The following is a 15,864-nucleotide window of genomic DNA, read 5'->3' as shown; positions in this document are numbered from 1 at the left end:
ATATATATATATAAAAGACCAAGTTTGCTGGTCTGGTAGAGCCTGGTAGAACCCCTGAGACTATGGCCCCTAGTCACCCTTCAGGTCTGGGATTGAACTTACTCTTCTGACTTCCAGCCAAATAATAGACAAGCACATGGGCTGAATGTTTACATCAGGTAGATACACTCCTTGGAGTGATCAATCATGGGAGAATAGATGGGCAGGGTTTGCACAGGGAGACAGGTCGGAGGGGTGGGAGTGCATGGGAAGGAAGGGCAGAGGGAAGAGTTAACTACAGGGAGGAAATAGAAAGAGAGCTGTTACATTGTGGGAAATTGCAGTCAATATCGTGAGACAAAATGTGTATGAACTGCTGTACAGAAAATGAATTTGCTCTATAAACTTTCACCCAAATCACAATTAAAAAAAAAAAAACTTAGGTTTTAGGAATCTATGAAATTAGTCATGTAGGTCCTCAAACTATTTGCAACCTAAAATCAAAATTTTAGGCTACACGGGCTAACTTAAACATGGCATTTCAATTCTTTCGCTTGGAATTTTATCACCTCAATATGGTAGCACTGCTTGGTTCCTGCTTTTCAGAAGGTCTGGTGGGATTTTGGTTAAATAGAATGGCAAAAACAATCATTATTATTTTTTATAAAAGCTATTTCCTTCAAACAAAGTATTTCAAAATACCTTATTTGTATAAAGGAAAGAAGAGGATATCATGACAAGATGATCCCTTTTCATTAAAAAAAAAAAAAAAAAGGGTGAGAATCTCTGTTCTACATTTTAATGATGCCTTGTAATGCCCAACTCCACATGTAATAAATTAGCCAAATATTTATTGAAAGAGCATGAGGGTGTATGTGTGAGGGAGGCAAAAATGTATGACTTGGTCCTGCCCTGGATTAGTTTATGCTCTATTTCAAGTTACAAAATACACACTTGAAAATGAAAGAGTACAAGGTAACATATCAGGGTGGGAGGAATTTGGGCTTGTAGTCAAATACTGGGGTTTGAATCAGCTCTGCCATTTATTTATTCTGTGCTATGACCTTGGGGCAAGTCACTTCTCATCTCTGCAGTGAGAAGGAATTGAGTTAATGTTTAGAAGGAGTTTAGCAATAACATTTAGAAAACAGTCACTTTTCAATGGATGGTAGCCTGCTCTTCCAATTTTCTCTCCAGAAAATACAACCACTGCATTTCTTTCTAATACAAACCTTCCACTTAAATCCCTTCAGTTACTGAGATTTGAAAACTGGCAATGCTGTTTCTTTCTACTCAGTTACCAGATATTGTGGATTCTACTGAAGTATCTCTGGAACTTTTTCTCTATTACTAATCTCATTCACTACCTTAGCTCTTGAATTTAATAGTTATTGCCTACATTACTACTTTAGCCACTAAATATTGTCCTATATCTGCTTCACAGCATTTTATTTATACTGACATCAGTAATTTTCCTAACATGAGAGTCAAATCATGTCACATTTATTCTCAAAAACCTTTAATAGCTACTCAACAGAATCCATACCAAAACCAAACCCACTGACATCGAGACAATTCTGATTCACAGCAACCCTATAGGACAGAGTAGAACTGTCCCATAGTGTTTCCAAGACTGTAAATCTTTACAGAAGCAGACTGCCTCATCTTTCTCCCACAGAGCAGCTGGTGGGTTCAAACCACCAACCTTTTTGTTAGCAGTAAAATACCTTAACCACTGCATCACCAGAGCTCCTTACCCAACAGAATAAAGGTCCATTCTTTAGCATGGTGTTCAAGGATCTCTATGATCTATAGTTTTAGTCTTGTCTTTTTCTACATCTTTCAAAGACCCACCCCCTAGCTACACTGAGCTACTTTTTTAAACAAGTCACAAACTTCTGCCTTCCTGCCTCATGCTGTCCACTCAGAATAGATTATCTTTTTTTTTTTTTTTTTTTTTTATGTCTTCCCCTCTTCTCTTACCTTTATGACTTAGTTCAAAAGCCAATCAATCCTTCATTTTGCCCTTCTCAGTTTACCCCGGTGGAGTTCACCATTCATTCATCCTCATTCTCACAGCATTTCGCTTAGGCTATTATTGTACTATTTAATTTATTCAACCTTACATTAGTGGTTATATCAGCCTCTTTCACTAAATTATTACTTTCTTGAAGGTAAAGACCATGACTTACTTTTAATTCCATCAAACATTGTCTAATTTAGTGTTTTACACATAATTTTTTTTCCATTTTCTTCATCAAATATTTGTTGGATGGTTAAATAAATACATAGACAAATAAATATCAGGAACCATCAACCAGGATAACTTTATCCTGGGAGCAAAAGGATGTTCTTGTCAGTAGCTTGATTCTTCACTGCTGTTAGATTCAATTAATGTTAACCTATCCATTAACAAGGACTATTGCATCCCCTTTACGTTTCTCCACTTTGGATGACTACTTAAAAAACAAAACAAAAACATACCTATCTATCTATCATATGCTTCTCATTCCTATGTCTTTTTTAATTCATTTTTCATCTTTGTAATTATTTGTGTTTCACATGGTGCTTATGTGATAGCTACACAATAAATAGCCACCATGTTTATTCAATATCATAAATCTCTCATGGTGGCTCCATGAAGAAAAGACTATGGAGTGTGGACCTCTAGGTCCTGAATGCCTAGATTAATACCTAGCACATAATGGAAGCATAATAAATATTTGTTCTTGTTAAGTTAATAATGTTCAGGAATAAAGTCTGTTTAAAATAATCTTCTTTCCTATGATTATTTTTATTTCCTTTTATGTTTTCCAGTTGAAAATGACCCACACTTCATCATTTACCTTCCAAAAAGCCAAAAGAATATTTGTTTCAATATTGACTCAGAACCTGGAAAAGTCCTCAATCTGGTTTCTGATCCAGAATCAGGTAAAATAAAAAGAAATTACATTTGAATTAGAAAAATGTACAATTGTCATATTTCACTGCTTTTTTTTCTTTCTCACCTTAATTGAAGTCCTACATGTTTCAAATACCAATAATTAGTGAGAAATTAATTATAAATATATTCTTAAGCATTTTGAACTGTGATAGGTACAATATTCTCTTTGAATAAGAAGAGTGATATAACTAAACTATAATATCAGTATAAACTAAGTGTTGTAAGAGAAAAACATTTAAATTCTGAAGTGAAATAATAATAATTTTCCAATATTGTCATGCTTTATAAATTTGAATATTGGTACACACACATGTACACACATGTATGTAATGGCCCACAAGAGAGAAAACTTTTTTTTTTTTTTTTCTGTAGGCATTTTGGTCAATGGTCAGCTCATTGGTGCCAAGAAGCCCAAGAACAATAAACTAAGCACCTATTTTGGAAAGCTGGGATTTTATTTCCAAAGTGAAAACATGAAAATAGAAATCAGCACTGAGACCATTACCCTGAGTCATGGTTCCCACGTGTCCACCTTGCTCTGGGCTGACACAGTGCGCATCATCCATCAAAGGCAAGTATCACCACCTATCACTGGAATTACGACTTGTTCTTGACACATAACTATGTAAATAAACCCAGACATCAGCAACGTAAACACAGAACTTAAAATCATCATTTTAAATATGAAGAAGCTGAGGTTCAGAAAAATGTTTATCCACTACCCTGCTCCCTGGCAGCAGGGACCTTATGTTTTGTTCGCCATTGTGTCTCAGCCTTGTACAGCCTTGTGCCTGGCATGTTATTGTTGTTGGTATGTGCCGTCAAGTCGGACCCGACTCATAGCGACCCCTCCTTGGGTTTCCGAGGCAGTATCACTACGGAAGTAGATTGCCCCATCTTCCTTCCAAGGAGTGGCTGGTGGGTTTGAACCGCCAGTCTTCTGGTCAGCAGCCAAGTGCCTTAGCCACTATGCTACCAGAGCTCCCTGTGCCTGGCATACACGTGATAATTACACAATAAATGTTTTGGATAAGTAAATGAATCCATCTACTCAAATCCAAAGCAGATTCTGTTTCGGTGTACTCAGAAACATTGCATTGTATCTTCTGCATATTACCTTTCCAATTAAACAAAAACCAAAACTACTGCAATTGAGTGAGTTCTAACTCATAGTGATCCCCACAGTGTTTCCAAAACTATAAATCTTTCTGTCTCATCTTTCTCCTGTGGAGCAGCTAGGGGGTTTGAACACTGACGTTTAGGTTAGGAGCCCAATGCCTTAACCATAGCACCACCAGAGCTCCTTACCTTCCCAATTAGTATCTGTTAACAGATTGTTCATACACAAACATATGAATTGACAAACTTTTAGATCCAGGAGCTAAAACAACAACATGCCATAGCAAAAACATTGCTTTTTTACCTTTCTCACCTTAATTGAAAACTGGTGGAATTATACTGGGAGGGATGGAGAGTTAATATGAGGGATGAGAAGGATGACATTTTCAGAGTCTGTTCCAGAACAGTCAACTCCATTTTGACTTTCACACTAGGGTGCTTGTCTCAGTGAAGAAAGAAAAAATTGTGACTATCACCCTGGATAAAGAGATGTCCTTTTCTGTTTTACTTCATCTTGTTTGGAAGAAGCATCCTATCAATGTAGACTTTTTGGGGATCTACATTCCCCCTACAAACAAGTTTTCACCTAATGCACATGGACTAATAGGTAAAGTATCAACCATCTGGCAAGTGTGGGCAGTACTCTAAGTTTCAGCAACTTTGGATGATAGCAGTCACAACTTGGGGAAATGGTAGGTATGAGCTCAGGAAAAGCACAGGGAGGAACATAGTGCTTCGGGGGTAACTCAGGAATGGCGCATCTTCCATTCCAGATAAGGTTTTCCCAGAACCAGAATTTCATAATCACAAATGGGAATATTAAGAGAAACCTAAAAAGCAAGCCAGTTGCTTTCCAGTTGATTCTGACTCATGGCAACCACGTGTGTTTCAAAGTAAAACTGGGCTCCATAGGGTTTTCATTGGCTCTGATCTTTTGGCAGTAGATTGCCAGGTCTTTCTTCCAAGGGACCTCTAGGAAGATTCAAACTGCCAACATTTCAGTTAGTAGACAAATGCCACCTAGCTGCCATGTTAAGAGAAAAGAAAGATAAATGGCAGATAAATATTAAGTCTTAAGCTAAAGAGCTTTTCCAACGAAAGAAAAGTGAAGTGGTTTAGGAAGTCTGTGATGCCAAGCAGGGAATCAACTTTCCCTAGTTTTCTAAGAATGGTTCAAACTTTAGTATATGGCATCATAATCAAACCTCATTTCTGAGATTTGAGCTATGCTTTCAGGTGTTAGCCTTTAGCCCCCTCCCGTCAGGGTTTTCATTTTATTTGTAGTCTTGGCAGGTCAATGTCATATAAAAAATGACCATGAGCAGGGCAGCATGTCAGAAAGGAATTCCTCCCTCATTTCGCTACTCCCTTTTTCTCTCAACATAGTTTTCTACCCTAGAAATTCTGGAAGGAGAACCAAAGTTAGCTTGGATTGAATGAAGAGCCTGTCTCTTTGTTTAACTATGGATTAGATGTAGATAAATGTCTAGACTTTGTTCTATTAGGCCAGTTCATGCATGAGCCTGAGATTCATATTTTCAATGAGAGACCGGGAAAGAACCCTAAGAAGCCAGAAGCAAGCATGGAAGTAAAAGGACAAAAGCTGACTGTCACCAGGTAGGCCGCAACGTAAAGTGCAGTAACATAAAGAAGTTCTGTTAGGATTGGACCAACATAGCAAAGAGGAGCAAGAAAAGCTGCTTTAAGTATTACTTCCCTCAAACTAAACAAACAATTCATTAGAAATAAATACATACATACATACTTTTGAATAAGGACACTCAAGATAGTTCATCTCTAAATGCAAATAATAACTAAAATCAAAAACCAAACCCACTGACATCGAGTAGATTCCGACTCATAGTGACACCCATTGGGTTTCCAATCTTTACAAAAGCAATTGCCTCATCTTCCATGGAGCAGCTGGTAAGTTCGAACCACCAACATTTTGGTAAACAGCCAAACGCCTTAACCACTACACCACCAGAGCTCCTTATATAACTAGATATAGAAATATGTCATAAAATGCCAAGAGCAATAAGCATATCAATCATGTGTTCTCATCTGCATATATTAGATGCCCTATAGTGACAAATTGGATAATTGGAAAGGTTGGTCAAAGGCAGGAATTATAAATATTGCCATGTACCATTGTGCTCGAGAATGTAATTTTTAGGTAAGACCAGAACCTTCTTTTTGAATATGTATCTACTGAATGCGTTTTTGAGTACCTTTTCTTACACAAACTATAACCATAAGGTTTCATTTTGAAATGAGGACATAGATACTTAACACATATTCTGAGCGTAAAACTCTTAGAAAACTTTCTAATTTTCCCCAGTTGTCTCACATCTAATTTGATATTATTTTTAGCATTTTTTTTTTTTTGCCTTTTTAGAGTTTTCACAAAGCAGCCAACTTTGCTTTATTAGAGAGAACTGTAACAGCACAAATGCTATTGACTTCCATATAGCTAATGAAATTAAGTATATTCCATATTCTTAATGAAACCATATTTTATTATAATAATTAAACCAAAAAGTACAGCCACAAAAATAGATTTGTGGATTTAAACAAAAGGACTCTTAGTAAGCATGCCACCCAACTGGTATCAGCATGGCAGAGAGCAGGTAAGTTATCGATAGGCATCAGTGGGCATGTTTTATAGAGCAAAAAGGTGCACATCAATTAATAACAACAATAACATTATCTCAGGTTGGTGAAAGAGAAACTGTTATATGCTAATTCCAAAAGACCATTGTTGGGCTACGATTTCATCTACTAGGAACACTTCTTGATACAAAACTGAAACTGAGTTGGCATGCGGGCGATGCATAATTACATATTGTTAAGGCTCCTTCATGCAGTGTGTCATAAACTCTTCAAATCATTGGCTTCTTTATTCTCAAAGTATTGAGTACATGCATTCACTTGGAAATACCTGGTATTACATATAAATAAAACACCCATCAAGTAAAGGTAAGAGGGCACCTCAGCTTCATTCTTCACCTAACATTTAAGGTGGACCCACTACCTTCTTTCTACTTCAGTTTCTTGCTGGATAAGTCCATATTGTTATTATCTCTATAGAAGTTATTAGAATCACTTAAGGATGAAATGCTTATTCTCTGTCCTTCCAACACTAGTGTCCAGACTCTGATATTTCATGTGACTTAGAAACAAGAATGGAAGGGGTAGGGGACACATGGTGATAGAATACCAGGCTAACCATGCCTTGGTCTCTTTCCTGACTATGCATATCATTTTCCTTGCAGAGGCTTACAGAAAGACTACAGAACAGATACAGTATTTGGAACTGATGTTTCCTGCTGGTTTGTACATAACAATGGAAAAGGTTTCATTGATGGACATTACAAGGATTACATTGTGCCTCAGCTCTATAGCTATCTCAAATGGCCTTAAAGGATTATAAATAAAATTTTGAAAATGATTTGTATGCATACAATTTTTCTCTGCCACTTTGTAGTCAGTCTTCAGTTTGAATAATTAAAAACTAACCATAATTAATGGTGGTTTACAGAACCTGTTAAAATGTCTAAAGAAAATAAATACTTTGCAAAGAAGCTTTAGGATTTTGTTGCATTTTCAACTGCTAAGGTGTGTGCAAAAATGGAGAGGAGGCCACATGTTCTGACCTCCTCTAATCTCACAAGAGGAAGACAGCAGTAACCCAAGGCCTATTACTGCAAGGCCAAACATGCTGCCTCCCTCCAGCCCTTTCACCAACCGTTCCTCCCAAAGCACCCACCACCTCCTGGGTTCGATAATTCACTGCAGTGGCCACACAGAACTCACAGACTACAGGGTTTATTAGGGAAGCACCAGTCTACAACTCAAGTTCAGGAAGAACGCTCAGTCTCTCTCCCAGCCCACCGTCCCTCAGCCAAGAGTCTCTCACAGTCTCTTTCTGGGGTGCGTGTCTCTTGCATCTCTTTCCCAGCAACGCGTGTCTCAGGAGCCCGTGCCTCTTTCAGCAGCAAGTCTTCCTCGACCAGCAGTCCGAGAGAGTTCTGCCTCCAGGAGGTCTCCTTTAGAGCCCGCAGGGTGGTCAAACTAGCCAATTATGGTATCAGAACTCTAAGCACCTGAGAGAGAGTGGGCACCTCCCAGAACATTGTTTTGTGCCACTCCCAACAGAAATACTCCAGGTGGACACCTTCAGCAATCAGGAGCTCCTCAGTTGCTCATAGCAAATTCCACCTTGGAGTTTACAAAGACTTATGGGTAGAAAAGCCACACAAAGTAATTTACTACACTGCAGTGTGTTAAGGTGATGGAAAGGAAAGCTGGCCTCCAGACAAAACCCTTGATTCAGCATTTCCTATGATAGTTCGATATTGTTCCCAATTAAGTACATTTTTATGCTGTCAATTACATGTGAATTTCAATGGTGAGAGTGTTATTTGGTGAACATGTAAGGAAAACAAGGGAAATTCCTTGATATCAGTTGTTTTATAGCTAATACATACTAAAGTCCTGACACTCCTTAAGGATAGCATTGCCGGGCTATCTGTGATGCCAATAAGCTCAACCAAGATTCCCTCCACAGTGTTGGTCCCTTTTCAGTCCACGATGCCTCAGTTGACCAGCCTCATTCTACTCATAGTCATTCTTCACATCAAATGTAATACAATCATATAGGTTTCTGCTCATTAAATTCCAATAAGGTAAGAGTCCTGATTCCCTGAAATTGTAAGATCACCTAGGAGAATTTGCTGCTCCAAGTCTTCACATATTTAAAATCAACTGGGATACTACTGCAGATGGCTAACTGCATAGTGCTAATATTGCTAAATGAATTCTGAGAGAATCATAGTTCCAAATTCTCTGGAAGCTTCCTCTGTGAACCAAATTTCATACAAATTTAACATACCTTGAACGCAGTCTTCCTTAGTACTCCTTGTAGTCCTCCTGTTTGTATTTAAACAATTCCTAAAAGTAACACATTTATATTTTAAACCTTTTATTTATTTAATAGTTTATTGATTTCATTTAAAAATAAATTAAAAATTATGTCATAACAAAAGGCAAATGACATTTATAAAGCAGAATGAGTAAATAACAAATTTTAAGCAAACTGCTGACTTTATGATGTCTGCATTAGTGAATGTTTGGTGATAAGGTGTAAGTCTAATCCATTATAAGTCTGTGCTTTGTTTACAATTTTTAAAAAAAAATCTAAATTAAATATACTTAGAAGTGGTCAAATTACACTTTAAAACAAACTTAAAAGGTTAATTTTTCCGAAGCTCTCTTTCTATAATTTGGTAAAAATCATTTCATTTTAGAAAGTAGACAAAATCACTCCTTTTTGCACATACTCAACCCTTATTTGGAAAAAAGAAAGAAAGAGATTATCTTTTGGCTTAACTGTGAAAGATTAAAGAAATGTGATTATTTCTATAATCTAAAGAACCTCATTACTGAAGAGGTAAATGGCACTGCCCTTGAGTCTCATTCTTCTATAAAAATTGGACACCTGGGACAGATTTAAATAACAATCTACTGCATCTTTTCCATTTGTCATTTCAGAAATACTAACCTTGAAATGCTGATATTCAACATTTATGGTAGATCCCACCATGGAGTTGATATTTGATATTCAACACAAATATCAAAAATGAGTCCTTGAAATTATTACTTGGTAAAAATCTTGACTTGTAAAATTCTACCTTTAGAAATATAAACTTAGTTTGACTCTTAATGGTGCTCAGTTGAAAATAATCATGAAAATCTTGGGGTTTATCTTTAAATTCAGGATATTGGACAACAGTATCCTGAAGGCTCCTCCTACCTCATGCAGCTGCTGGCTGCTGAGGCTGACAAACCCAAGATTGGCAGGTAAAATGGCACAATACCAAAACTGGCAGGTAACATGGTAGGTCAGTGGTTCAAGTCTAGGAACTGGAGATGAAGACTGAACCAAATACAGGATCTTTTTTATATATACAAAGAGCTCTGGTGGCATAATGCCTAAGGCATCTGACTGCTAACCAGAAGGCTGGCAGTTCAAATCCACCAGCCACTCCTTGGAAGGAAGATTGAGCAATCTACTTCCATAGTGATACCACCTTGGAAACCCAAGGATGGATTGCTATGAGTTGGATCAGTTTGTTTTGGTTTTTTCATATATACTGGAAGCAGGCCACACCCTGAAGGCAAATCTTCAATTGATTAACTGCGCACAGCAGATTCTACCATGGAGGTGATTACACAATCCCATCATGGGGAATAACCACATCCAGCTGCCAAGAAACTCAAAATCACAGCCTAGCCAAGTCGACACACAACCTTAACTAACACGATGTCTTAATGCCAGGAAGACAGAAAGAAGCCTTATATTTAAGAAAAATCTGATTCTTGTCTCAGATCATAACTTTGTCATAATTGTTTATTAAGCTTTCTTAGGGTTGGAAAACTGTCAAACTTATTAAAGAAAATAAAATAAAATGTTTAAAGAATTACTCATTCAATGTTGATTAAAATGAACCATGGATCAGGAGTTATTTTAGTGTCTACTGGTATGAGGTTTTATGCAAATGACTCTACATGCTTTAAAGGCTCACTTAATACTATACAAGTGGCATCTTCTCTTCAGCCTCACCCTTACTTGAAAAACACAGTGACTCGAAAGATGAGTAAGAGCAAAGTAAAAATTACATGGATGTCTGCATACATACAAATGCTTATATGCTCTAAGAATTTAATATCATTTTTTTAATTAATACTTCCTCACACTGGCCAGATATACAATGGTGATGTCTTGTGAAATATCCACCTAAGAGAAAGAAAACAGGGATGCTCACCTTTAATGATAAAATGATTCAATTCTCCAATTAAATTTCTGGGGTCATGTCAGTAAGGCTAATGACTAACTTACAATCAAGGATGATTCATATTTTAAATCCTGCAATTCCATTTTACTGAAGTAGGAAACTGGGTATAATGGTACCCAGTTATTAGTCTTATTTTCTCTTTTTCCAGGTTGAATAGGTGGTTGAGTTTACCTAGGGGAGGATAATCATATTTGTTGTTCCTTGGGGAGGCAGGTCTACAAACAATGCCAAAGGGCTCAGGGCAGGGGAGGGGAGCTGGGCAGGGGGACATTATCTGACATTTTATACGTTTCTCTGTAGTTCTCACAATCACCCTGCAAAGACACTTTATTTTTGACAATTTATAGATTAAAAACACTGAAATTCAAGAACATTAAACTTTTCTAAGATTATACAGTTAGTGAACAGAACATCCCAAATTCAATCTAAAGTCAGCCCAACTCTAAAACCTATACCCTTTCCCATGATACTTTACTGTCTTTTCTGAAACACCTCAGTTCATCCAGGAAGAACATTTTCTGTAAAGCTACTGACATCATCCTATCATTTCTTATACTGCCTGTTATAGTTGCTTCTACTTACCAGCTTATACTTTTCTACTTTCCAATAATAGACTTTGTGTTCTGGTTACCTTGTGCTACTCTGACAGGAATATATACCACAAATGGGATGGCCTTAACAAACAGGAGTTTATTCTTACAGTTTGGAGGTGTTAAGTCCGAGTTCAAAATGCCAGGCTCTAAGAGCTGAGTGAAAGTCCCTCAACCTTGGGTTTAGCTCTCCCTCCTGCTCCCGGCCCACTGGAGCTAGACAGAGGCTATTCTTCACTCAGACAGCTGCTGGCTGCTGAGACTGACAATGCCAAGGTTGGAATGTAAAAAGGCACAGTCCCGATGTTACCAAACCACATGGCAGGCCATTAATTCAAGTCCATTGAAAGTCCCAAGGTCAGCAGAGTATGACAGGCTGCTGAACAACAACACAGCCACACTCAAGGTTCAAGCATGCCATAAGCCTAGAGACCATTCCCAAAGCTGCTGCTTATACACGGGAAGCAGACCACATCCCTAAAGCAGCTACTCAGCTGCTTGTGGTAGATCCCACCATGGAGTTGACTGCTAGTCTCATCATGTGGAACAACTACCACCAGCTGCCCAGCCACTCAACCAGGCCCACCCAAGTTGATACACAAACTTACCCACCACATTAGAAATCCACTTTTTCCTGACTTCAGGCCAAAGACAGATGGCTCAGGGGTTGGCATATGAACTAAGTCTGGCAAATAAATACATTCCAATCTTATTTGGAATATGGTACAGGTGTGGTCCAGTAAGACTCAATTCCAGGCCTTTTGTCTGAGCTACCATTAAAAAAAAAAAAATCAGGAGTTACGGTAGGATGGCAGAATAGGCAGAAAGACTGCACAGACCCTCTTCAACAAAGAAAAGGGAACCAATTAACACAGATACAGAAGGTAATCCTAGACCCCTGAGCTTTGAAGAGAAGGATATAGAAGTGGACTAAACTCCAACGAGTAGGAGAATTTGCATGAAAACACCAAAAAAGGAGACATACGGAGCTGCGGTCTGGCAGCAATCCTGATGGCACAGACAGATTGGATATTGCTGAGTGGTGTTAGGACCTAAGAATTAACCAAAAATCAGCCCTGCTAGCCAGGGACTGTACGGAGGACTGCATTGGTGGCTGATGAATAAAAGGGGAAGCAGTGAATAGGGAGATGGGCTGAGATGTGGACTTTTGCCTGTATGGAGGGTGCAGCCATGGAGGGTGCAGCCATTTTGAACGTTTACAAGCAGTTTGACCATTTTGGATATTTAAAGCAACAGCGTTCTCCCAGATTCCAGGGACTTAAGAATAGGCTCCACTTGCCGGGAACCACAAGGACATTCCAGATGCCGACTGGAAAGGTTCTAGTTTTCAGCTTTTTCTCTCACCCTTGTTCCTGGTTCCAATTTTTTTCTTTCTCGTGGTTAACCCTGTTCCTTGTTCATCTTTTTGCATTTTTCCCATTTTTTTTCATCACTCTTTTATTCTACCTTTTTTCTCTTATTGTGCTCACCCCAGATGTTAGTTGTTTTGTTTTATCTTCTCTTTCCTTTTTTGGTAATTGTTCCTGCTTGCTTATGCAGTGTGTTTTTTGTCCACTTGCTTTTACTTTTTTGATGGTTTTTGGATTGTTGTTTTTGTCAGAGTAGGGAGGCAGCAGCTTTGCCATACAACACAACCACACCCCCACCTCCTGCAGCTCCACTTACTAAGTGAGAGCCACCACTTCTTCTTCACCAACTGGCCAATGATAAACGACCACCAAGAAGAGCCTGACTCACCCTTACAGTTCTTCATGAACAGTTAACAAAGATCTAAATACAACATCACAATGTATCAGAGACAACAGACCATCACAGTCCACACAAAGAAGCAAGACAAAGTGGTTGAAACAAGGGAGCAAGATACAGACCCAGAATACATCCCTGAGGAAGAAGCAGCATTGGAACAACCTGATAAGAAATTCAAAGGAATTATATTTAGGTATCATCAAAGGACTGAGAGATAAATCAAGGAAAACAGTGAGAAAATTAAGGAAAACACAGACAAAATCTGAGAACAATTTCAGAAAAAAATACAAGAACAAAATGAGAACACAAATGAAAAATGAGAAATAATCAAAATCTACAGATACAAATCCAGAAGATTAATACTAAATTTTCAGAAATAGATAACAAATTGAAAGGGCAAAGGAGTAAAATTGAATCAATGGAAGACAGAATTAATGATATTGAAGACAAATACCTGAATACTTCTTTGAAAAGGGATCAATCTGAAAAAAGATCAAAGCAAAATGAAGAAAGCCTAGGATTCATGTGGGATACCATCAAAAGGAATAACCTACGTGTCATTGGAATTCCAGAACAGGAAGAGAAAAAGAAAACCACTGAGAAAATTGTCCAAGATTGGTTGGGAGAGAGCTTCCCTGATATGATGAAAGATGAGAATATATCCATTTAGGAAGTCCAACAAACCCCAAACAGGACAGACCTCAAAAGAAAATGACCGAGACATATCATCATCAAATTCACCAAAACCAGACAAAGAAAGAATCCTGAAAGCAGCACAGGAAAAAATAAAAGTACTTACAAAGGACAACCAATAAGAATAAGTTCTGATTTCTCAGCAGATACCATGCAAGCAAGAAGGCAATGGGATTGTATATATAAAACCCTGTTGTTATTTGCCGTCAAGTAGGACCTGACTCATAATGACCCTCCTTAGGTTTCCAAGGCAGTATCACTATGGAAGTAGATTGCCCAAACTTACTTCCAAAGAGTGGCTGATGGATTTGAACCACTAGCCATCAGGTTAGCAGTCAGATTAGCCTTAGGCACTACAATACCAGAGCTCCTATATAAAACCCTGAAACTTTTTCAGCCAAGAATTACATACCCAGCAAAATTGTGCCTCAAATATGATGGTGAAAGTAGGGTATTTCCAGATAAGGAGAAATTAAGGGAGTTTGTTAAAAGCAGACCAACCTTACAAGAGATACTAAAGGGAGTCCTTTTAACAGAGAATCAATAATAGCAAACAACAACTGACCATTAATACACAAGATGACAAAACCCAAAAACCAACATACTTATGGATGTATCCAAAATAAATAAGCTTACAAGACTGTAAACAGGGAACCAGAGACATCAACTGTCAAATGAGGACAACTACAAACCAAAAAGAGGGAAAATAGTGTAGTTACAGAACTTCTAAATGGTGAGGAAGTCAAGAGAGTTGCAAGATAGAACAGACTGTTCTAAACTCAGGAAGAAAATTATAAATCACAGAGTAACCTCAAATAAAAATGATAAAACTTCACATTACAATAAAAAAGAGGAAAAGCACAAATATTTAGCAAATACTAAGACACAGCAACAAAGGAAATGATAACACGATTCATAAACATAATAAACTCAGCACAGAAAATTAATTACATGGTACAAAGAAACCAAGAACACCATGAAAAAATACATAACAAAATGACAACAACCAACTCATATTTGTCAATAATTACACCGAATGTCAATGGATTAAATGCACCACTGAAGAGACGGAGAGTTGCAGATTGGATGAGAAAACATAACCCATCAATATACTGTCTACAAGAGACACACCTTAGAGACAAAGACAAAAATACACTAAACATCAAAGGTTACAAAAAATATATCAAGCAAATGGCAACCAAAACAGAGCAGGAGTGGAAATATTAATTTCTGATCGAACTGACTTTAAGACAAAAAAAACCATACAAGACAAGGAAGGAGAGTATATAATGATTAAAGGATCAATTGAACAACAAGATATAACCATTATAAATATCTATGGACCCAATGAAAGAGCCCCAAAATACATAAATCAGACTTTAAAAGAGCTGAGAAAGCAAATAGATGACTCCACAGTCATAGTGGGAGACTTTAATACACCACTTTCAATGAAAGATAGAACGGGAAAGAAATTCAACAAAGATGAAGAAGAGCGAAACAATACAATCCACCAACTTGACCTTATAGACATCTACAGAGCACTTCACCCAACAACAGCACAATATACATTCTTTTCCGGTGCACATGGAACATTCTCCATGATAGACCATATATTAGGCCATAAAGCACACCATAATAAATTAAAAAAACATTGAAATACCGCAAAGCATCTTCTCAGATCACAATGCTATCAAATTAGAAATCAACAATAGGAAGATCTACAGAAAAAGAGCAAACACATGGAAACTGAACAACATTCTCCTTAAGAAAGACTGGGTAAGAGAAGAAATAAAAAAATAAATAAAAAAGTTCCTTGAGTAAAACAAGAATGAAAACACAACATACCAAAATCTTTGGGACACAGCAAAAGCAGTGATCAGAGGCCAATTTATAGCAATAAATGCACACATCAAAA

At 37.6% G+C, this 15,864-nt stretch overlaps 1 protein-coding gene across 1 annotated transcript in view; it reads left to right on the top strand.

The window, feature by feature from the left end:
• Positions 1–7,465, top strand: part of ITIH2 (inter-alpha-trypsin inhibitor heavy chain 2) — a 51,454-nt gene extending 43,989 nt beyond the window's left edge. Inside the window, 5 exon segments of the mRNA XM_007935475.1 lie at positions 2,797–2,910; positions 3,296–3,494; positions 4,477–4,649; positions 5,548–5,659; positions 7,318–7,465. Of these exon segments, the coding sequence (XP_007933666.1) occupies positions 2,797–2,910; positions 3,296–3,494; positions 4,477–4,649; positions 5,548–5,659; positions 7,318–7,465 (746 nt within the window).
• Positions 7,466–15,864: the final 8,399 nt, after the last annotated feature.

The sequence above is a fragment of the Orycteropus afer genome, unplaced genomic scaffold (genome assembly GCF_000298275.1).
Source record: "Orycteropus afer afer isolate SDZICR_OR568_19922 unplaced genomic scaffold, OryAfe1.0 scaffold00028, whole genome shotgun sequence".
Taxonomy (NCBI): domain Eukaryota; kingdom Metazoa; phylum Chordata; class Mammalia; order Tubulidentata; family Orycteropodidae; genus Orycteropus; species Orycteropus afer.
The sequence above is the reverse complement of the archived record's forward strand: the minus strand, read 5'-3'. Positions and strand labels throughout refer to the sequence as shown.